Genomic DNA, 22,756 nt, shown 5'->3' on the forward strand with positions numbered 1-22,756 from the left:
CAATACTGATTATCTACTTTTGTAATAAACTTATCATTCTACTGTCTTCTATAAAGTTTTTATAAAAATGAGTATTAGTAATTTTATAATTATTAGTTTTTTCCATGCGAAGCGCGTTTATTTTTTCTTTCTTTATCCTTTTCTTATTTGACACTCATATACTGTCTTGATATATTCTTTGATCATTTTCAAACAAAGAAAAATAAAAAGATGATTTTGGATCATATATAAAACTAATACCCTTTGTCGTATTTTGAGTGTGTAGAACGTTCAATTCACAAAATCCCCGCCTGCGATGATTTATAATCTATCTTTTCCTTTTTTTTTTTTTTTTTTTTTTCTTTTTCTCTTCTTTATTTTTTTTGTTTTTATTTTTATTATCATTATTGTCATGAGTCAAATCAATCCTGATCGTCCTCTTCTTGTTGGTCCCGAAGTACCTATTGCTCCTTTTCCATACAAAATCATCGGCACAGTTGTCAAAGGATATGGAAGAGGATCTCGTGAACTTGGTATTCCGACAGGTAAGACTTTGTCGTATAGATGGAAAGAAATACAAATGGGTGTATATAAAACAAAGCACTAATTATTTTTTTTTCTTTTGTAGCCAATCTCTCGGACAATACTCTTGAAATGTTTCCTCCAGAATGCCATACAGGAGTTTACTATGGCTTCGTTCAAATTGACCAACCCAAATCTACTGTATACCCTATGGTGATGAGTCTAGGCTGGAATCCTTATTATCACAACGAAAAACGTTCAGCAGTAAGTATGAATCAAAAGGAAAGTGTAACCGATTTCCAACTCATATATATTCTATCCTTGTTATAGGAAGTACATATTATTCATGAATTCCCTCAAGACTTTTATGGTGTAGACATTCGAGTATTAGTATTAGGATATATCCGACCTGAACAGGATTATCCATCCTTAGGTAAAAATGAATCATATTATTACTATACTAACTAAAGAATACTAAATTCAATCCCTTTTTTTTTTTTTTATTAGCTGCTCTTATCCGGGATATCAAGACTGATGTGGAAGTGGCAAAACATTCATTGAAACGACCGGCTTATGAACAATTACAAAATGATGATTTGTTTACTACTTAGACAACCCTGGTTATCATTAGTTAGTTGATATATAGAATAGCAAACTTTATTTTTATATTCATTGATAGAGAGAGAGAGACTGGTTCTTTTAAAAGGGGGGACAAATAATAAAAAAAGTGTGATTTTTATTTTTTATTTTTATTTTTATTTATTTTTTTCTGAATTTTTTGTTAACGGCTAAAGGAATACATATAAAAGAGAGGTTATATACAAAAAAAGACAACTGTATAATATGAAATAATAATAATAATAATAATAAAAGAGGGTAAAATAAGAAGAATGGAAGAAAAGAGTCTAAGACAATAAGTGTAATTGTGAAGGAAGATGAATATCAAACAAATCAAATAATATAGTCAATAAAAAAAAAAAGGCGTTGTACATCTACATCAAAGATCAACTATCTAAGGAAGAAAGAAAAAAAAAACCATCAAATCAAGCATTATCCAAACCCAATACTTTTCGTTTGTAAGCAATCAAATCCTTGATAGTGATCATTGGAATACCATGTTTCTTGGCAAAAGCATAACAATCATCACGTCTGGCCATACTTCCAGTAATATCGTCTTCTTTGACTAATTCACCAATACAAGCAACAGGAGGCAAGTTGACTAATTCACAAAGATCCACAGCAGCTTCAGTATGTCCAAATCGATTAAGAGTACCACCAGCGACAGCGCGTAAAGGAAGAATATGACCAGGACGAGAAAAATCTTCAGGTCGTACCGTAGGATCGGCAAGTTTGCGAGATGTCAAGGCCCGATCATGAGCCGAAATACCGGTAGTTGTTCCATGAGCATAATCTACTGAGATCGTATAAGCTGTACGCATCAATTCTGTATTCTTCGGCACCATCAATGGTAATTTCAGTTCATCTAATCTTTCTTCCGTTGTAGGTACACATATATAACCACTAAAAATCAAAACAAAAAAAAAAAGGTTTCCCATTCATTTTTTTTTTGTTAGTCATTGTTCTATATTCTATCCATTTTCGTGTCTTTATATGTGTGTGTATTTTTCTTAGTCATACTATATTCTTTTTTTTTTCTTTTTCTTTCTTTACCTTGAATATTTAATCAAAAAAGCCATTTGTTCAGTAGTGACATTTTGAGCAGCAATGATCAAATCGCCTTCATTCTCCCGGTCTTCATTGTCCATAACGAGTACAAACTTGTTATTGGCTAAATATAGATATAAAAAAAATTAATAAATGAACCAAATGTTAAAAAATATATTGAATTCATCCAAAAAAACCATCCTATATATATATATATATATATATGCACCACACACGTATATTCACATATACTAATATACCTATTCCCTTTTTTTCTATCAATAAGTCAACTTACCAAAGTCCTTGAGAGCATCCTCTACAGTATTGAATTCAGCTTCAGAGTATTTTTGTTGCATTGAAGTTTAATAAACTGATTAAAATTACAAATAGTTTAAAATAGTAATAGAAAGAAAGAAAGAAAAAAAAAAGAAAAAGGAAAAAAAAAGAAAAAGAGAAAAGAAAAAAAGAAAAAAAAATGAACAAAAAAAGTGACAGCGTGGTTGTTTCTGGACTACCCGTCCCCCCGCCCAAAAAGTTTTGTAATTGCTTACACTTTGATGACACATGAAAAAAAAAGATATCAATAAGCCAAAAAAAAAAAAAATCCCGCGGAGATCAAATCCCGTTTTCTCCCCACACATAAAAAAAAAAAGGCACAACATCATTGGTCTTTCTATAATAGTAGAACAAGGAATCCGGGAATACAAAGTCATCACACTTGTCACTATTTCAATGATACTCTCTCTCTCTCTACTGCCTCTCCCTTCTTTATCTCGTTAAATAATAGAGAATATGTGGCAATCAAATAAAAAAAAAAAAAAGAGCTTATTATCAAATCACACATAATAGATACATTGCGAGCTGACCATCATCTTCATAATCAGATCATATCATACTATCAGTATGATGGCAAATAATATTGTCTTGTTATGAAACAAACAATTTTTATCTTATTGTTCAAACTGTACGAAATAAAGAAAAACCTATATTCTTTTTTATATTGAATGTTTATATATATATATCTATTGGTCTGATTGTACGTTGATGCAAGTCAATGACATAGTTACTCAACATGTGGATACCGTTTTCGAAGTCATCCTCATGTCCAGCATAAAAACCAAAAGACGGATGACGACGACAACGACGATGATGATGATTCCTAAGTTGATAATAAATAATAATAATAATAATAATATGATGATCCAACTTGCCACTGCCAGGAAAAAAACCTATCACTGATGACATATTATTTCATAAAAGAAGTTCCCAATTCCAAAAACGGATGATGATTGTCTTGATTAATGAATATAGTAGACTGATGATTCATTCTGACAACAACAACATAGCAACTAGTCCTAATGGAATCAGAAAGAGATATTTTCCAAGTATTGTCTCTTCCTTTTTTTTTTTTTTTTTGTCACAGCATCCAACAATGATGTCTGCCCCCTTAAAATGATACCATATGAAGACATCCGATTGAATAGATAAAATCGAAATCCAAGATAATAGTAATAAAAAAAAAAGAAAGAAAAGAGGATGATGTCAAACAAGTAGGATTGTAAATTGATCATTGATATTACGAACCAATCATCATCTTCGCAAATCAATGGTAACAGAACTCTCAATAAGATGATAGACTTTTGATTAAGAACGAGCCGAAGCAATAAAAGCTCAAAGAAGAAGAACATACGGCAAATTCAAGGTTGATGGAACACATGATAACATATATTCAGACTGAAAATTGATTTGATTTTTTTTTCTTCCTTTCTTTTTTTTCATTTTTTTTTTTTTCATTCGATTTGAGTAATAAAAATGATGGATTTTACAACGTTAGCAACTACATCTGCAAAAGCAACTATAGGTAAAAAACGATCAATCATCCTTGCTACAGCGGCTATCGCGGCGACGAGTATTGGAACGCATTATTTTTCTTCGTCAAAAAAGGAAATCGACAAACAACATTTCAAGGAGATTCCAACTCCAAAGCCAAAATGGCCCATTGTTGGTCAGTTGGAGAGTTACAAGCGCGGATATTGAAATCACTTGGAATTCACCACATTAAAAAGGTTCTTTTTTTTTCTTTTTTTTTTTTTTTCTAGGGCATCTTCTTTCACTTGGTCAACTTCCTGGACATACAGTAGCACAATGGAGTAAAGAACTTGGCAAGTGATTTTTTAATAATAAAATATATATCATATCATATTATTGACCTTGGTTTTATTGTTTTTTTTTTCTCTCTATCTCTCTTTTTCTCTATTAGGGCATATTATTCAATTGAAAATGGGTGTTCAAACTTGGGTATTGATATCCGATCCTGTACTTGCTCAAGAGATTTTTATGACTCATGGTGTTACAACTTCTGACAGACCTCCTCATACATTCTTTTATTGTTATAGTCATGGTGGAAGGTAAATGTGTTTAGTGTTGTAGTAGTTAAATGATTGATATTTTGAAACCGTTTCCTTTGTTCTAACTTTATCACCTTTTTTTTTATGTCTTTCATTTATTTTGTTAGAGGCGTGGTTTGTTCTGATGCAAACAAACGATGGAAAAGAGCAAGAACTGCTGCATTATCTGTCCTGGCACCACAACGCGTCAATCAATTTACTGATGTTCTATTGTATGAAGCAGATGCTGTGGTGGAAAAACTTGTCTCTCATAGTCAATTGCATGGTCAAGTGGACCCTAGTACCTATGTACAAAGTGCTGCCATGAATGTGATTTTAACTACTTGTTATGCAACTCGTGTCAATTCAGCGGATGATCCATTATTCAAAGTAATTTAATAATTCACTTATTGACCTTTACTTACTATCTTTTTTTTTTTTTTTTGGAAAGGAAATCATGGAATGCGTACATGTAAATATGAAAGTGGCTGGAGCAGAAGGTGATATTTCTCAGTTTTTCCCCATATTCTCGATATTGGATGGACTTGTGGGCAAGAAACGAGCGTTTATTGACTTCCTTGCTAATATTCGTGATCCTCTAGTTACTCGATTGATTCAACAAGCTGCATCAAGTGACAAAGATTCGATGGTTAAAACTTTTTTGGCCCTCAAGGACGAATATGATTTGGACGACAAAGATATCCTTGTGATTCTAAGTAAGCTATACTTTCTTTACAATCTAGTTAAATAATCTCTCATCTCTCTCTCTCGTTTTATTATTATTGTTTATAGCGGATCTTATTGTCGGTGGTACTGATACTGTTTCTGTCTCATTGTCTTGGATGATCGCTATTTTATCCCATCATCCTGATGTTCAAAAGAAAATACAAACAGAACTTGATGCCTTTATTCAAACACATGGTCGTCTCCCTACCTTTGAAGAACGAGATCAATTCCCTTATATTATTTCCGTACAAAAGGAATGTATTCGTTACAGATCTATCACTTCCTTTGGTCTTCCTCATATGGCTAGTAGTGATTGTAAGTTTTAGTTCTACCTATACTAGATAATGTACTCAAAACTCACTTTTCTTCTTTTTTTTTTCGGTTCTCATGTTTCTTATTTATAGTGGTGGTTCGTGATTATTTTATTCCCAAAGGTACAATATTGGTGAGCAATCTTAATGGTATGCACATGAATCCAGATGTCTACTATGACCCAGAGATATTTAAACCTGATCGTTTTTTGAATAACACTCGAACAATGTCATCTGCAGCCAATGGTAACATCAAACAACGTGATCATTTTATATTTGGATGGGGAAGGTAAATAAAATAAAAAAAAAAAAGAAAACAGTATACCACAGAGTGGCTCATGAGGATAGGGATCATGCTAACTACTTACATATTCTTTCTCTGTTTGAAATTAGACGTCTTTGCCCTGGTATTCATTTGGTAAGATATACATTTATATAAAGGAAGAATAACAGCTCTGATGGATGAAAAAAAGGAAAAATATCATCACAAATAGGAACAATATGTACTGATAGTGGGATATTTGTTTTATAGGCTGAGGTAGAAATGTTCCATATCTTTATTCGAATTTTCGCATATTCAAGTATTGCAGCCCCACTGGACAAGGATGGCAAAGAAGTACCAGTTGATTTGGATTCTGGTATCAATGCTGGCCTAGTGACTTTACCCCTACCTTATCAAGTCAGATTTATCCCTCGTACTGATTCCCCTTTGAAAATAGATAGTTTTAATACTCAATGAATATGAAATAAATAATCCCTTTTTGTTTACATTTTTATTTTTGTATTTTATTGATTTGTTGAATCAAATGGATGATGGATTGACAATGGATGACACGCGACAATGGACGATAGATGATGATGGATGAATGATACGTCTTACTGGTAAAACTAAACATGGTAATCAACGCGCGGAGATCAGGATTTTCTCGTCTAATGAACACAAAAGAATGATCCCGATTTCAAGCAATCATGACCCATGTTAACCAGCAAAATACGAATGAATCCGGAGAATGGAAGAGATTTTGCCGTTTCGCTCTTTCTTTTTTTTTTTTTTTTTGGGATCTCACATACACTGATGTTATATCGTTTATAGAACATCTGATCAAGCAAATAACAAGCTAAGCCAGGTTAACAAGCCTGAAAAAATAAACAGACACTATAATCAAACACATAGCATTGACGACTCATATTCCTGGCTGATCATCATCTTTGCTACACTACCATAACTTGATGACACATATATGTATAAAAATAGGTAACCATCACAGACAAAAGTGGAATGAGTGGTAAATTCAAGATTGATGCAACGTAGGACAAAAGTTATTTAAATGATGTTTTTTTATTTCTACCCCTCTTTCTTTCTTCCTTATAACTTTTATTTCCCTGGTAGTAATCTAACCCTGGTAAAAGTAATAAAATGATTGATTTTACAAAGATAACAACTACATCTGCAATGGCAAGTCTATCCGAAAAAAGACAAATCATCTTGGCTACCGCCACTGTTGTGGCAACTGGTCTTGGTGTACTTTACTTATCTTCTTCAAAGAAAGCAGCAGATACACCTCGTGGATACAGAGAAATACCTACTCCAGGGTCACAATGGCCATTTTTCGGTAAGTAGGGCTGGTGACAAGTTGACCAAAGAGTCTGTGCAACACGGACATTGAAATCTTAGATTTACTCCAATCCTTTTTTTTTTTTTATAGGACATCTTCTTTCACTTGGTAAACTTCCTGGATATACCGCTGCAAAATGGAGCAAAGAACTTGGTAAGCGACAATGTTAACTAACGTAATATAATTACGTATCATATTGATATCATTTTTTTTCTTTTTTTTTTCTTTCTATTAGGACCAATCTTTCAGTTGAAAATGGGCGTACAAACTTGGTTCGTGATATCTGATCCTGTCCTTGCTCAAGAAATCTTCATGACTCATGGTACTGCGACATCTGACCGACCTCCTCACACGTATTTTACCTACTATAGTCATGGTGGAAGGTATTTTTTTCTTTCTTTATTGAATATTTCGTGCTAACAATGATTCTAACTTTTTTTCTTTTCTTTTATTAGAGGTGTTGCTTGCTCAAATGCTGATAAACGATGGAAACGAGCAAGAGCTGCTTTATTATCTATCTTGGCACCACAACGCGTCAATCAATTTACCGATGTTCTTTTGTATGAAGCCGATGCCCTAGTGGAACAACTGATATCTCGTACGAAACTATTTGGTCAGGTGGATCCTAGTCCTTGTTTACAAAATGCTGCCATGAATTTTATTTTGACAACTTGTTTTGCCACTCGTATCAGCTCTGCGGATGATCAGCTATTCAAGGTATTGTTATTATCTTAAACTATGTTCTATTTTTGTTCATTTTTTTTTTTTTTTTTTTTTTACTCATCATCACTCCTACATTTCAATTGTTTTTCTTTTTATGAAGGATATTATGGCATATGTGCATGCAAGCATGAAAATGGCTGGACCTGAAGGTGATCTCTGTCAATTTTTCCCTGTTATGTCAGTATTGGATATACTTGTGGGGAAGAAACGAAAGTACAGTAATTTTATTGCTAAGGTCCGTGATCCTCTTTTCACCCGATTGATTGATGAAGCTGCTTCAAGTGACAAAGACTCGATGATCAAATCTTTTCTGGCTCTCAAGGAAGAACATGGCTTGGATGACAAGGATGTCATTGTAACTATGTGTAAGATGAATATTCCATCTGCTTTACTGAACGAGGAAAGGGTTCTCACTTCCCTTTTTTTATATATATAGCTGATCTTCTTGGTGGTGGTACTGATACTAGCTCCGTTTCTTTATCTTGGATGATCGTCATTTTATCCCATCATCATGATGTTCAAAAGAAAATACAAGCAGAACTCGATGCCTTTATTCAAACTCATGGACGCCTCCCTACCTTTGAAGAACGAGATCAAATCCCTTATACGATTGCTGTACAAAAGGAATGTATGCGTTACAAGTCCACTGGCTTCTTTGGCGTCCCTCATATGGCAAGTAGCGATGGTATGCTTTGTAGTTACATTTACTGAACGATATATAACAGTCTTGCCAACTGATCTTATTTTATTTATAGTGGTGGTTCGTGATTATTTTATTCCCAAAGGCACTGTATTGATAAGTAATATGGTTGGCTTGCACATGAACTCTGATATCTATTCTGATCCAGAAACTTTCAAGCCTGAACGCTTTTTGAACAACACTCGAACAATGTCATCTTCGGCAAATGGCAATGTCAATCAACGTGATCTTTTCATCTTCGGTTGGGGAAGGTAAAAAAAAAAAAAAATATATAAGAAAGAAGGTTCAGTAAATAAGACTATATACCATACTTACTACTCCTGTTTCCATTTTTCTCTTTATATTTACTGAATTTAGACGTATTTGTCCTGGTATTTATTTGGTAAGAAAGAAACGAGCAAAAGAAGAATCGATGAATGGAGGAAGTCAAGATACAACAAAGAAATAGAGCACTGACACCTAATATTATTTTATAGGCAGAAGTAGAAATGTTCCATATCTTTGTTCGGATCTTCGCAAACGCAAGCATTGCACCTCCTTTGGATGGTGATGGTAAAGAAGTACCTATTGATATGGATGCTGCTTTGGATGCTGGTCTTGTGACTTTACCCCAACCTTATCAAGTTAGATTTATCCCTCGTGTTGATTCCCCTTTGAAATAGATAGTTTTATTATTTAGTTTATACGAAATAAAGAAATAGCTCCTATTTATCTTTTATATTGTACTTAATATCGTGCTTGCATTTGTACTTGTGGATTTGATTGATCGGGCATCTTGATTACAGGCCAATGACATTATTATGATGCTCGACTTTTAAGTACAGAATACAAAGAACATGGTACATTACGTCAAACTCAATGATGCTAACGAATAATCATACCGTTGATGAAGATGATGCCATCAAAAATCTAATTTGACCCTGCCGAAGTAAAATCAAATACTGAGAAGAGATGATATTCCCACCCAATATTCAATTGCCATAAAAAGAAAGAAAAAGGAATGATGAACCAATGATGATTCCTTTTTTTTTTGTTTTCTTTCCAATGATGTCTGCCTTCTCGAAATGAGATCATCTATGGACATTCAAATATGTAGATAAAACCGAAATCCAAGTTGATGGGTCTGGAAAATAAAAATAAAAACAGAGAGAGAGGATGATACTAGACAGGTACGATTGCAATTTCTCCATTCACATTACAAAACAATTACGATCATGGCAAATCAATGCTATTTACTACATTATCACCAGACTTGTAATCAAAAAAGCCGAAGAAGAACAACCGGGAGAACTCAAAGATGGTGGAAAATACATGATACCTTATATACAAAGGCAAAGATGATTTAGTCTTTATTTTTCTTTATTTTTCTTTCTTTCTTTCTCTTCTTTTCTTTCGTTGACTCACTCCGGATTTGAGACCGATATATGATTGATTTTACAGCAATAACATCAAAAGTACCTCTGGGAGAAAAACGACAAATTATTTTGGTCATGACCACTATCATGGCAACGAGTACTGGGTTATATTACTTCTCTACTTCAAGGAAAAACGTGATTGACAAGAAACGTTTCAAAGATATCCCCACTCCTAAGCAACGATGGCCCATTGTAGGTCAGTAGGAAAAAAAAAATGGTGATGGTGCCTGAGAGGACGCGGATATTGAAATCATCAGATTCACCTCATTAAACATTCGCTTTTTTTTCCTTTTTCTCTTCTTTTTTTCCTCTCTTTTTTTCTTTTTTTTTTTTATTTTTTTTTTATTTTTTTTATTTTTTTTATTTTTTTTATTTTTTTTATTTTTTTTATTTTTTTTATTTTTTACAGGACATCTACTTTCTCTTGGTCAACTTCCTGGATATACTGTGGCAAAATGGAGCAAAGAACTTGGTAAGTGACTTTTAATAACATAATCGAATTACATATCATATTAATGATCTTGTTTTATTTGTTTTTCTTCCTTTCTTTCTCCATATTAGGACATATAATTCAATTGAAAATGGGAGTACAAACTTGGTTCGCGATTTCAGATCCTGTTCTTGCTCAAGAAATCTTCATGACTCATGGTGTTGCAACATCTGACAGATCGCTTCATACATTCTTTGACTATTATAGTCATGGTGGAAGGTAAATTTAGCAACTATTTGAATAGCATGTTAATACTATTTGTTCTGACTTTATCATTAATTTTCTCTCATTTACTTTGTTAGGGGGGTTGCTTGTTCTGATGCAAACAAAGGGTGGAAACGAGCAAGAACCGCTGCTTTATCAGTCCTGGCACCACAACGCGTCAATCAATTCACCAATGTTCTTATGAACGAAGCCAATATCCTGGTGAAACAACTTCTTTCTCGTAGTCTACTGGATGGTCAAGTGGATCCTGCTCCTTATGTTCAAAATGCTGCCATGAATGTGATCTTGACAACCTGTTTTGCAACTCGTATCAACTCTGTCGATGATCAACTATTCAAAGTACAATGTTAAATTATATCTATTATCAATTATGCTTGTTTACTCACCCTCACTCTTTCATTTCTCTTTCTTCTTTTTTTTTTTTTTTTTTTTTTTTTTTTTTTGCGGAAGGATGTCTTAGGATATATGCACGGTGGCATGAAGATATCCGGAGAAAGCGACCTTTATCGGTTTTTTCCTATTATATCTGTATTAGATGTGCTCCTGGGAAAGAAACGAATATATAGGGACTTTATTGCCAAGGTTCGTGACCCTCTTTTTACTCGTCTGGTTGATGAAGCTGCTTCCAGTGACAGAGATTCGATGATCAAGTCTTTCCTGGCTCTCAAGGAAGATCATGGTTTGGACGACAAAGATATCATTGTGATTATGTGTAAGCTGAACGTTACTTTTATATTGAAGTACAGTCGAGTGGCTAAAACATCCTCACCTCCTTTTCTTTTTCTTTTTTTATAGCTGACCTTCTTGGCGGTGGTACTGAAACTAGCTCAACTCTATTGTATTGGATGATTCTAATCCTTTCCCATCATTATGGCGTTCAGAAAAAGATACAATTGGAACTCGATGCCTTTGTTCAAACACATGGTCGTCTCCCTACCTTTGAAGAGCGAGATCAAGTCCCTTATATTATTGCCGTGCAAAAGGAATGCATCCGTTACAGACCTATCTCTTCCTTTGGTATACCTCACGTAGCTAACAATGATTGTACGGTTTGCGGTTTTACTAATCTTGAATGATGTATGACAATCCTCACCTTTTTTTTTCTTTTCTTACTTCTAGTGGTGGTTCGCGATTATTTTATTCCCAAAGGTACTGTATTGGTTAGCAACATGTTCGGTATGCATATGAATCCCGATATCTATTCTGATCCAGAAACATTCAAGCCTGAACGCTTTTTGAACAACATTCGAACAATGTCATCGGCAGCAAATGGCAATGTCAATCAACGTGATCATTTCATTTTTGGATGGGGAAGGTAAGAAACAAAGAAAAAAAGTGTAAGAGGGATGATGCATGGAAATAGGGAGAACATTTTGTACTTACCACTAATGTTTTCTTTCTCAATGTATATTTGGATTGGCTGAATTTAGACGCACTTGTCCTGGTATCCATTTGGTAAAAATAAAAAAACGACAACAAAACGTTATCGATGGACGAAACGTCTTATCGAGTGTAATCAAACACTAACATCTGATAATATCCTATAGGCAGAAGCAGAGATGTTCCATATTTTTATTCGGATCTTCGCAAACGCAAGTATTGCACCTCCTTTGGGTGATGATGGCAAGGAAGTACCTATTAATAATGAAGTTGCGTTAGATACTGGAATTGTCAGTTTACCTCACCCTTATCAAGTTAGATTTATCCCTCGTATTGAATTCCCTTTAGAATAGATAACCTTATTATTCAGTTTATATGAAATAAAATATTTTTCCTTTGTGTGTTTATATGCTGCATTTTACATTGTTGTTAAGATCTATATGCGTACGTGTGTGTGTCTGTTGTTGATTGAATTGAGAGGTGAAAGCATGGATGATATCTATGATAATGATGTCGTACTCTACATAAAGATACTGAATTAAGAGGTGGTATTTCATCACATCTAATACAAAAATGCAAATGAAAGACGAAGATGGATAATAAGTACGGAAGACATTCATACTAACAAGAGGATGATAGCAAATCCTGATGAAAGAATTTAGATCTTTTCCCGCTATAATTTTTTTTTTTTTTGATTTTTGCCTAATGATAACTTTACAACTTGATACGATACCCGGATACCCAATTCCAAATATAAAACTTTCTCCCAATTAGTTGGCACATAAAAAAAAAAAAAAAAGGAAGGATGATCCCCAGTTGGTATGATCATAAAATGACTAATTGCTTTATTAAGTGTGCATCACCTTCCCAAAGCAATACTGTTATACTATCAGTAAGACGGGATATCGGTATGATAATGAACTGAAGCAACATGAATAACAGCACAAATAAACGGCAAAATCAAGGTTGATGGTACATATGATAACGTATATTCGGCAAGAGGCTTGGTTAGTCTTTATCTATTTATTCATTTTTTTTTTATTAATCTCATTTTCTTTCATCGGTTCATCCAGCTTGATTGATACAACATGATTGATTTTACATCGATAGCGACAACACCCGCAAAAGCGGCTCAAGGCGAAAAACGACAGATCATCTTGGCCATAGCTGCTATCATTTCAGCCAGTATTGGGTTGCATTGTTTGTTTTTCTCAAAGAAAGAGCTGATTCATAAGCAACGTTTCAAAGAGGTCCCCACTCCTAGGCAACAATGGCCCATCGTAGGTCAGTAGATGAGGAAATGGTGGTGGTGCCTGAGAGAGCGCGGATATTGAAATCACCGAATTCACCAAATTGAACACTCACTATTTTTTGTTTCTTTTCTTTCTTTTTTTTTTTTTTCTTTCTTTTCTTTCTTTCTTTCTTTCTTTCTTTCTTTCTTTCTTTCTTTCTACAGGACATCTTCTTTCTCTTGGCCGACTTCCTGGATATACTCTAGCAAAATGGAGCAAAGAACTTGGTAAGTGACTTTTAATAACAGAATTTGAATTACCTGTCATGTTAATAGCCTTGCATTATTTTTTTTTTTTTCTTTCTCTCGATCAGGGCCTATCATTCGGCTGAAAATGGGAGTTCAAACTTGGTTCTTCATATCTGATCCTGCGCTTGCTCAAGAAATCTTCACGACTCATGGTGTTGCAACTTCTGACAGACCTTCACAAACATTCCTTACATATTATAGCCATGGTAAAAGGTAAAATGAGCTTGTTGCTGTAGCAGTTTGGCAGTTATTTAATGATAGGTTTTGACCACTACTTCTTTGTTCTGACATCAATTTTTTTTATCTAATTGTTAGGGGAATTATTTGTTCTGATGCAAACAAACGATGGAAACGATCAAGAGCTGCTGCTTCATTCATCCTAGCACCACAGCGCGTCAATGAATTTATGGACATTATTATGCACGAAGCTGATATCCTGGTGAAACAACTTCTCCTTCTTTGTCAACTTGATAGTCAGGTGGATCCTACTCCTTATTTACAGAAAGCTTTCATGAATTTTATTTTAACAGCGTGCTTTGCGACTCGTTTCAACTCTGTGGAAAACCAACACTTCAAGGTACTGTTAAGTAAATCTTCCATCATCGCTTGTTTACTCATCCTCACTCTTCATCTCCCTTTATATATAAGGATATCAGGGAAAATACTCTTGTAGCCTTGAAATTGGCTGGAGCTAACGGTGACCTTTATCAGTTTTTGCCCTATATCTCTGCATTGGATGTACTTCTAGGAAAGAAACGAATGTATCGTGACCATATTGCGAATTTCAGTGATCCTCTCTTTACTCAGTTGATTGAAAAAGCCTTGTGCAGTGACAAAGACCCAATGGTGAAGACATTAGTGGCTCTCAAGAAAGAAAATGGTTTGGATGACGAAGATATCATTGTGATAACGTGTAAGATGAACATTGCATTAAAGCTATACCGGAGCTGGATCATCAAAAGGTTCTCATCTCTTTCTATATATATATATATATATATAGCCGACCTTTTTGGTGCCAGTACTGATACTAGTACTGCTACATTTTCTTGGATGATTGTCATTCTATCCCATCATTATGATGTTCAGAAGAAGATACAATTGGAACTCGATGCCTTTATTCAAGCACATGGTCGTCTCCCTACCTTCGAAGAGCGAGATCAAGTCCCTTATATTATTGCCGTGCAAAAGGAATGCATGCGTTACAAGCCCACCACTTCCTTTGGTATACCTCACGTGGCTAATAATGATTGTACGGTTTGTGCTTTTACTAACCTTGAATGATGCATGACAATCCTCACCTTTTTTTTTTTTTTTCTTACTTCTAGTGGTGGTTCGCGATTATTTTTTCCCCAAAGGCTCTGTATTAGTTAGTAATATGTTCGGTATGCATATGAATTCCGATATCTATTCTGATCCAGAAATATTCAAGCCTGAACGCTTTCTGAACAACATTCGAACAATGTCATCGGCGGCAAATGGCAATGTCAATCAACGTGATCATTTCAACTTCGGATGGGGAAGGTAAGAAAGAAAGAAAAAAAGTGTAAGAGGGATGATTCATGGAAATGGGGAGAACATTTCGTACTTACTACTAATGTTTTCTTTCTCAATGTATATTTGGATTGATTGACTTTAGACGCACTTGTCCTGGTATTTATTTGGTAAGAATAAAAAGAATGACAACAAAACGTCATTGGTGGACATAACGTCCTACCGCATGAAAACCAATCACTAATACCTGATACCTGATACTATTCTATAGGCAGAAGCAGAGATGTTCCATATTTTTATTCGGATCTTCGCAAACGCAAGTATTGTACCTTCTTTGGATGGCGATAGCAAGGAAGTACCTATTGATATGGAAGTGGGGTTAGATACTGGAGGTGTCAATTTGCCTCACCCTTATCAGGTTAGATTTATCCCTCGTGTTGATTCCCCTTTAGAATAGATAATGTTATTGCTTAGTTTATACGAAATAAAGGTCTTTTCCCTTTTGTCTTTATATGTTACATTTTATTGATCATCGTCCATCTTTTGTTGTTAAGACGTGTATACTTACATATGTGTGTGTTTTGCCGATTGATTTGAGAGACGAGCGCATTGATGATATCTATGACAATGATATTTACTCTACAGAAGGATACCGAATTGAGACTTGCCATGCCATCGCATGTAATGCAAAAAATACAGATAGACGACGATGACGATAATAGCGAAAACATGAAGTTCATATTTTGCATGACAACAAATCCTGATGAAACAGGTTAAATTTTTTCCTATTATACAATTTTTTTTTAAAAGCCTTGCCTATATGCCTAACTCCAAAACTTGATGCCGTACCCAGGTATTTGATTCAATAGACAAAGCCCAATATGATTGACATAAAAAAAAAAAAAAGGATGATCTCCAATTGGCATGACCATAAAATGGCCAATCGTTTTATTAACTCTGAATCGTTTTCTTAAAGCAATATTACAGTATTATATTATCAACAAGGTGGTGCGCCGATATGATTATGAAAAGCCGAAGCGATAAGAATAAAGGGAAAAATATACGGGACTTCTCAAAGTAGATGGTACACATGATAACATATTTTCAGAATAAAAGATGATTTAGGGCTTATTTCTCTTTTTTTTTTTTTTTTTTTTTTTTTTTTTTTTTTTTTTTTTTTTTTTTTTTTACATCTATTGGCCCAGCTTGAATAACAGCGTATGATTGATTTTACAACGATAGCAACCACATCGGCAAAAGCAACTCTTGGTGATAAAAGACAAATCATCTTGGCCATAGCTACTATCATCTCAGCGAGTATTGGGTTGCGTTATCTGTTTTTCGCAAAGAAAGATATGACTAGCAAGCAGCGTTTCAAGGACATCCCCACTCCTAGGCAACAATGGCCCATTGTAGGTCAGTAACGGGAAGTGATGGTGCCTAATAGGACGCGGATATTGAAATCACCAGAAAATTCACCACATTAAATATCCACTTTTTCTTCTTTTCTATTCTTTTTTTCTTTTCTTTTCTTTCTACAGGACACCTTCTTTCTCTTGGCCAACATCCTGGATATACCGTGGCAAAATGGAGTAAGGAACTTGGTAAATGTTTTTTTAATAACAGAATAGAATTAAATATTATGCTAATGGCCTTGCTTTATTTTTCTTTCTTTTCCTCTCTACTAGGACCTATCATTCAGCTGAAAATGGGTGTACAAACTTGGTTCGTGATATCTGATCCTGCACTTGCTCAAGAAATCTTCATGATTCATGGTGTTGCAACATCTGACCGACCCTCACATACATTCCTTACCTATTATAGCCACGGTAAAAGGTAAAATGAGTTTGTTGCCGTAGCGGTTTTCTGACCTTGTTACTACTTCTTTGACCTTGTTACTACTTCTTTGTTCTGACTTTTTTTTATCTAATTGCTAGGGGAATTACTTGTTCTGATGCGGACAAACGGTGGAAACAAGCAAGAGCTGCCGCTTTGTCCATCCTATCACCACAACGCGTCAATGAATTTACCGGTGTTCTTATGTATGAAGCCGATGCTCTGGTGGAACAACTAGTCTCTCGTAGTCAAGCTGATGGTCAAGTGGATCCTGCTCCCTATGTGCAAAACGCTGCCATGAATTTTATTTTGACAACTTGCTTTGCCACTCGTATCAACTCCGTGGAAGATCAACGATTCAAGGTATTATTATCATAAGTAAATCTACTACCTCCCAACGCTTGCTTGCTTACTCACCCTCACTTTTTCATCTCTCCTTTCTTCTTTTTTTTTTTATGAAGAATATCAGGGAACATGCAATTGCCGGCCTGAAATTAGCAGGGACTGAAGGCGATCTTTATCAGTTTTTTCCGTATATATCTGCTTTGGAAGTGCTTCTTGGGAAGAAAAGAATGTATCGTGATTTTATTGCGAACTCCAGTGATCCTCTTTTCACTCGGTTGATCAAAGACGCCTTGTCAAGTGACAAAGATTCGATGGTCAAGACTTTGATGGCTCTCAAGGATGAACATGATTTGGATGATGAGGATGTCCTTGTGGTTATGTGTAAGATGAAAATTAAGTTTACTTTATGTCATGACTGGATGTTCAGAAGATCTTGGCTGACCTTTTTTTTTTATTACTTAGGTGACCTTTTTGGCGGTGGTAGCGATACTAGCTCTGTTTCGATATCTTGGATGATTGTCATTTTATCCCACCATCCTGATGTCCAGAAGAAGATACAAGCAGAACTCGATGCCTTTACTCAAATACATGGCCGCATTCCTACCTTTGAAGAACGAGATCAAGTCCCTTATCTTATTGCTGTGCAAAAGGAATGTATGCGTTACAAGCCCCTAATAACCTTTCATCTGCCTCATGTTGCTAGTCGTGACTGTATGGTTTGTAGTTTTACTTGTATTGAACGATATAAGATAAATCTTACTTCTTTCTCTTATGAATAGTGGTGGTCCGTGATTATTTTATTCCCAAAGGCACTGTATTGGAAACCAACATGATTGGATTGCACATGGATCCTGATATTTATCCCGATCCAGAAACTTTCAAGCCTGAACGCTTTTTGAACAACACTCGAACAATGTCATCTTCGGCAAATGGCAATGTCAATCAACGTGATCTTTTCATCTTCGGTTGGGGAAGGTAAAAAAAAAAAAAAAGAAAAAAAAAAGAAAAAAAAAAGATATAAGAAAGAAGGTTCAGTAAATAAGGCAATATACCATACTTACTGCTCCTGTTTTCATTCTCTTTATATTTACTGAATTTAGACGTATTTGTCCTGGTATTTATTTGGTATGAAAAAAAAGAACAACTGAAGAATCGATGAATGGAGGAAATCAAGATACAAAACAGAAATGCAGCACTAACGTCTGATATTATTTTATAGGCAGAAGTAGAAATTTTCCATATCTTTGTTCGGATCTTCGCAAATGCAAGTATTGCGGCACCTTTGGATGGTGGCGGCAAGGAAGTACCTATTGATATGGATGCAATTTTGGATACTGGTGTTTCCTATTTACCCCAACCTTATCAGGTGCGATTTATCCCTCGTAGTGTTTCCCCGTTGAAATAGATAGTTTTATTATTTGGTTTATACGAAATAAAGAAACAGCTCCTATTTATCTTTTATATTGTACTTAATATCGTGCTTGCATTTGTACTTGTGGATTTGATAGATCGGGCATCTTGATTACAGGCCAATGACATTATTATGATGCTCGACTTTTAAGTACAGAATACAAAGAACATGGTACATTACGTCAAACTCAATGATGCTAACGAATAATCATACCGTTGATGAAGATGATGCCATCAAAAATCTAATTTGACCCTGCCGAAGTAAAATCAAATACTGAGAAGAGATGATATTCCCACCCAATATTCAATTGCCATAAAAAGAAAGAAAAAGGAATGATGAACCAATGATGATTCCTTTTTTTTTTGTTTTCTTTCCAATGATGTCTGCCTTCTCGAAATGAGATCATCTATGGACATTCAAATATGTAGATAAAACCGAAATCCAAGTTGATGGGTCTGGAAAATAAAAATAAAAACAGAGAGAGAGGATGATACTAGACAGGTACGATTGCAATTTCTCCATTCACATTACAAAACAATTACGATCATGGCAAATCAATGCTATTTACTACATTATCACCAGACTTGTAATCAAAAAAGCCGAAGAAGAACAACCGGGAGAACTCAAAGATGGTGGAAAATACATGATACCTTATATACAAAGGCAAAGATGATTTAGTCTTTATTTCTCTTTTTTTTTTTCTTCTTTTTTTTTTCTTTCTCTTCTTTTCTTTCGTTGACTCACTCCGGATTTGGGACCGATATATGATTGATTTTACAGCGATAACATCAAAAGTACCTCTAGGAGAAAAACGACAAATTATTTTGGTCATGACCACTATCATGGCAACGAGTACTGGGTTATACTACTTCTCTACTTCAAGGAAAAACGTGATTGACAAGAATCGTTTCAAAGATATCCCCACTCCTAAGCAACGATGGCCCATTGTAGGTCAGAAGGAAAAAAAAAAAAAAGGTGATGGTGCCTGAGAGGGCGCGGATATTGAAATCATCAGATTCACCTCATTAAACATTCGCTTTTTTTTTTTCCTTTTTCTCTTCTTTTTTTCCTCTTTTTTTTTTTTTTTTTTTTTTTTTTTTTACAGGACATCTACTTTCTCTTGGTCAACTTCCTGGATATACTGTGGCAAAATGGAGCAAAGAACTTGGTAAGTGACTTTTAATAACATAATCGAATTACATATCATATTAATGATCTTGTTTTATTTGTTTTTCTTTCTTTTTTTTTCTCCATATTAGGACATATAATTCAATTGAAAATGGGAGTACAAACTTGGTTCGCGATTTCAGATCCTGTTCTTGCTCAAGAAATCTTCATGACTCATGGTGTTGCAACATCTGACAGATCGTTTCATACATTCTTTGACTATTATAGTCATGGTGGAAGGTAAATTTAGCAACTATTTGAATAGCATGTTAATACTATTTGTTCTGACTTTATCATTAATTTTCTCTCATTTACTTTGTTAGGGGGGTTGCTTGTTCTGATGCAAACAAAGGGTGGAAACGAGCAAGAACCGCTGCTTTATCAGTCCTGGCACCACAACGCGTCAATCAATTCACCAATGTTCTTATGAACGAAGCCAATATCCTGGTGAAACAACTTCTTTCTCGTAGTCTACTGGATGGTCAAGTAGATCCTGCTCCTTATGTTCAAAATGCTGCTATGAATGTGATCTTGACAACTTGTTTGCAACTCGTATCAACTCTGTGGATGACCAACTATTCAAAGTACAATGTTAAATTATATCTATTATCAGTTATGCTTGTTTACTCACCCTCACTCTTTCATTTCTCTTTCTTTTTTTTTTTTTTTTTTTTTTTTTTTTTGCGGAAGGATGTCTTAGGATATATGCACGGTGGCATGAAGATATCCGGAGAAAGCGATCTTTATCGGTTTTTTCCTATTATGTCTGTATTAGATGTACTCCTGGGGAAGAAACGAATATATAGGGACTTTATTGCCAAGGTTCGTGACCCTCTTTTTACTCGATTGGTTGATGAAGCTGCTTCTAGTGACAAAGATTCGATGATCAAGTCTTTCCTGGCTCTCAAGGAAGAACATGGTTTGGACGACAAAAATATCATTGTGATTATGTGTAAGCTGAACGTTATATTTATTTTGAAGCACAGCCGAATGGCTAGAACATCCTCACGTCCTCTTCTTTTTTTTTATATAGCTGACCTTCTTGGCGGTGGTACTGAAACTAGCTCAACTCTATTGTATTGGATGATTCTAATCCTTTCCCATCATTATGACGTTCAGAGGAAGATACAATTGGAACTCGATGCCTTTATTCAAACACATGGTCGTCTCCCTACCTTTGAAGAGCGAGATCAAGTCCCTTATATTATTGCCGTGCAAAAGGAATGCATCCGTTACAGACCTATCTCTTCCTTTGGTATACCTCACGTGGCTAACAATGATTGTACGGTTTGTGGTTTTACTAATCTTGAATGATGTATGACAATTCTCACCTTTTTTTTTCTTTTGTTACTTCTAGTGGTGGTTCGCGATTATTTTATTCCCAAAGGTACTGTATTGGTTAGCAACATGTTCGGTATGCATATGAATCCCGATATCTATTCTGATCCAGAAATATTCAAGCCTGAACGCTTTTTGAACAACACTCGAACGATGTCATCTTCGGCAAACGGCAATATCAATCAACGTGATCATTTCATCTTCGGATGGGGAAGGTAAAAAAAAAAAAAAAATTGAAGCTAAACGTGATCGATGATGACATGGGAACATTTCCTACTCGTTACTCATGCTTTGTATTCCTCTGTGTACTCTTGTATTGGTTGAACTTAGACGCATTTGTCCTGGAATATATCTGGTAAGGAGAAAATATAGCAGTTTAACCGATGATTGCAGAAACTCTAGTGTCTAACAAAGGGTAGTGTTCATAGGCAGAGGTAGAGATGTACCATATCTTTATTCGCATCTTCGCAAATGCAAGTATTGCGGCCCCGTTGGATGGTGACGGCAAGGAAGTAGCTATTGGTATGGATGCAATTTTGGATACTGGTATTTTCTATTTACCCCAACCGTATCAGGTGCGATTTATCTCTCGTAGTGCTTCCCCTTTGGAGTAGATAGACTTCTTATTTAAATTGAAATGGAATAAAAGTATCACTTCCTATTTGGTTTTGTGTTATATTTTATATTGGTAACAAAATGTGTGTGTATCTGCAGGTTGAATTGAGAGAGGAACGCATGGATGGTATCTATGATAGTGATATGATAGTGATGTCGTTACTCTACATAAAGGTACTGAATTAAGATGTGGTATTTTGTCACATCAAATACAAAAGCACAAATGAACGACGAAGATGGATAATTAGTACAGAAGATATTCATACTAAAAACAGCATGGTAACAATCAAATAACAATCCTGATGAAAGAATTTACATCTTTTCCCATTGTAATTTTTTTTTAATTCTTCCCAAATGATGTCTAACTCTATAACTTGGTATCGTACCCGGGTATACGACACCATAGATAAAACTTTACTCCCAATTAGGTTGGCACATAAAAAAAAAAAAAAAAAGGAAGGATGATCCCCAGTTGGTATGATCATAAAATGACTAATTGCTTTATTAACTGTTCATCACCTTCCCAAAGCAATACTGTTATACTACCAGTAAGACGGGATGTCGGTATGATAATGAAGAACTGAAGCAACATGAATAACAGCACAAATAAACGGCAAAATCAAGGTTGATGGTACACATGATAACATATATTCGGTAAGAGGCTTGGTTAGTCTTTATCTATTTATTCATTTTTTTTTATTAATCTCCTTTTCTTTCATCGGTTCATCCAGCTTGATTGATACGACATGATTGATTTTACATCGATAGCGACAACACCCGCAAAAGCGGCTCAAGGCGAAAAACGACAGATCATCTTGGCCATAGCTGCTATCATTTCAGCCAGTATTGGGTTGCATTGTTTGTTTTTCTCAAA

At 35.0% G+C, this 22,756-nt stretch overlaps 7 protein-coding genes across 7 annotated transcripts; 6 read left to right on the top strand and 1 right to left on the bottom strand.

Moving 5' to 3' along the window:
* The first annotated feature begins 324 nt into the window (after nt 1–324).
* BX664DRAFT_323118 (uncharacterized protein) lies at nt 325–1,247 on the top strand. Its single transcript, XM_051543614.1, has 4 exons — nt 325–524; nt 608–765; nt 832–934; nt 1,009–1,247. The coding sequence occupies exons 1-4, from the start codon at nt 392–394 to the stop codon at nt 1,110–1,112; spliced, it is 498 nt and encodes a 165-aa protein (XP_051405774.1). The 5' UTR covers nt 325–391; the 3' UTR covers nt 1,113–1,247.
* Nucleotides 1,248–1,274: 27 nt separating this feature from the next.
* Nucleotides 1,275–2,609, bottom strand: BX664DRAFT_323119 (3,4-dihydroxy-2-butanone 4-phosphate synthase). Its single transcript, XM_051543615.1, has 3 exons — nt 2,462–2,609; nt 2,173–2,290; nt 1,275–2,022 (listed from the first exon to the last, which is right to left on the bottom strand). The coding sequence occupies exons 1-3, from the start codon at nt 2,520–2,522 to the stop codon at nt 1,545–1,547; spliced, it is 657 nt and encodes a 218-aa protein (XP_051405775.1). The 5' UTR covers nt 2,523–2,609; the 3' UTR covers nt 1,275–1,544.
* Nucleotides 2,610–4,310: 1,701 nt separating this feature from the next.
* BX664DRAFT_323122 (cytochrome P450) lies at nt 4,311–6,366 on the top strand. Its single transcript, XM_051543616.1, has 8 exons — nt 4,311–4,328; nt 4,427–4,574; nt 4,682–4,943; nt 5,005–5,269; nt 5,346–5,594; nt 5,684–5,879; nt 5,984–6,008; nt 6,123–6,366. The coding sequence occupies exons 2-8, from the start codon at nt 4,447–4,449 to the stop codon at nt 6,327–6,329; spliced, it is 1,332 nt and encodes a 443-aa protein (XP_051405776.1). The 5' UTR covers nt 4,311–4,328; nt 4,427–4,446; the 3' UTR covers nt 6,330–6,366.
* Nucleotides 6,367–6,897: 531 nt separating this feature from the next.
* BX664DRAFT_369087 (cytochrome P450) lies at nt 6,898–9,291 on the top strand (the record flags this gene model as incomplete). Its single annotated transcript, XM_051548601.1, has 9 exons — nt 6,898–7,203; nt 7,297–7,359; nt 7,442–7,589; nt 7,662–7,923; nt 8,030–8,294; nt 8,366–8,614; nt 8,685–8,880; nt 8,987–9,011; nt 9,106–9,291. Exons 1-9 carry the CDS (start codon nt 7,008–7,010, stop codon nt 9,289–9,291), a joined length of 1,590 nt encoding a protein of 529 aa, XP_051405777.1. The 5' UTR covers nt 6,898–7,007.
* A 638-nt stretch (nt 9,292–9,929) lies between these two features.
* On the top strand, nt 9,930–12,492 carry BX664DRAFT_382627 (cytochrome P450; the record flags this gene model as incomplete). The annotated part of the gene is made up of 9 exons (XM_051549064.1): nt 9,930–10,240; nt 10,454–10,516; nt 10,606–10,753; nt 10,837–11,098; nt 11,210–11,471; nt 11,555–11,803; nt 11,879–12,074; nt 12,190–12,214; nt 12,307–12,492. The coding sequence occupies exons 1-9, from the start codon at nt 10,054–10,056 to the stop codon at nt 12,490–12,492; spliced, it is 1,578 nt and encodes a 525-aa protein (XP_051405778.1). The 5' UTR covers nt 9,930–10,053.
* Nucleotides 12,493–13,546: 1,054 nt separating this feature from the next.
* Nucleotides 13,547–15,695, top strand: BX664DRAFT_323143 (cytochrome P450). Its single transcript, XM_051543617.1, has 8 exons — nt 13,547–13,658; nt 13,745–13,892; nt 13,995–14,256; nt 14,328–14,592; nt 14,680–14,928; nt 15,005–15,200; nt 15,316–15,340; nt 15,442–15,695. The coding sequence occupies exons 2-8, from the start codon at nt 13,765–13,767 to the stop codon at nt 15,625–15,627; spliced, it is 1,311 nt and encodes a 436-aa protein (XP_051405779.1). The 5' UTR covers nt 13,547–13,658; nt 13,745–13,764; the 3' UTR covers nt 15,628–15,695.
* Nucleotides 15,696–19,526: 3,831 nt separating this feature from the next.
* Nucleotides 19,527–21,881, top strand: BX664DRAFT_346216 (cytochrome P450; the record flags this gene model as incomplete). The annotated part of the gene is made up of 9 exons (XM_051547514.1): nt 19,527–19,713; nt 19,868–19,930; nt 20,022–20,169; nt 20,253–20,481; nt 20,620–20,881; nt 20,963–21,211; nt 21,287–21,482; nt 21,598–21,622; nt 21,696–21,881. 9 exons carry the CDS (start codon nt 19,527–19,529, stop codon nt 21,879–21,881), a joined length of 1,545 nt encoding a protein of 514 aa, XP_051405780.1.
* Nucleotides 21,882–22,756: the final 875 nt, after the last annotated feature.

This window comes from Halteromyces radiatus, assembly GCF_025201355.1.
Source record: "Halteromyces radiatus strain CBS 162.75 chromosome Unknown BX664scaffold_1, whole genome shotgun sequence".
NCBI lineage: Eukaryota > Fungi > Mucoromycota > Mucoromycetes > Mucorales > Cunninghamellaceae > Halteromyces > Halteromyces radiatus.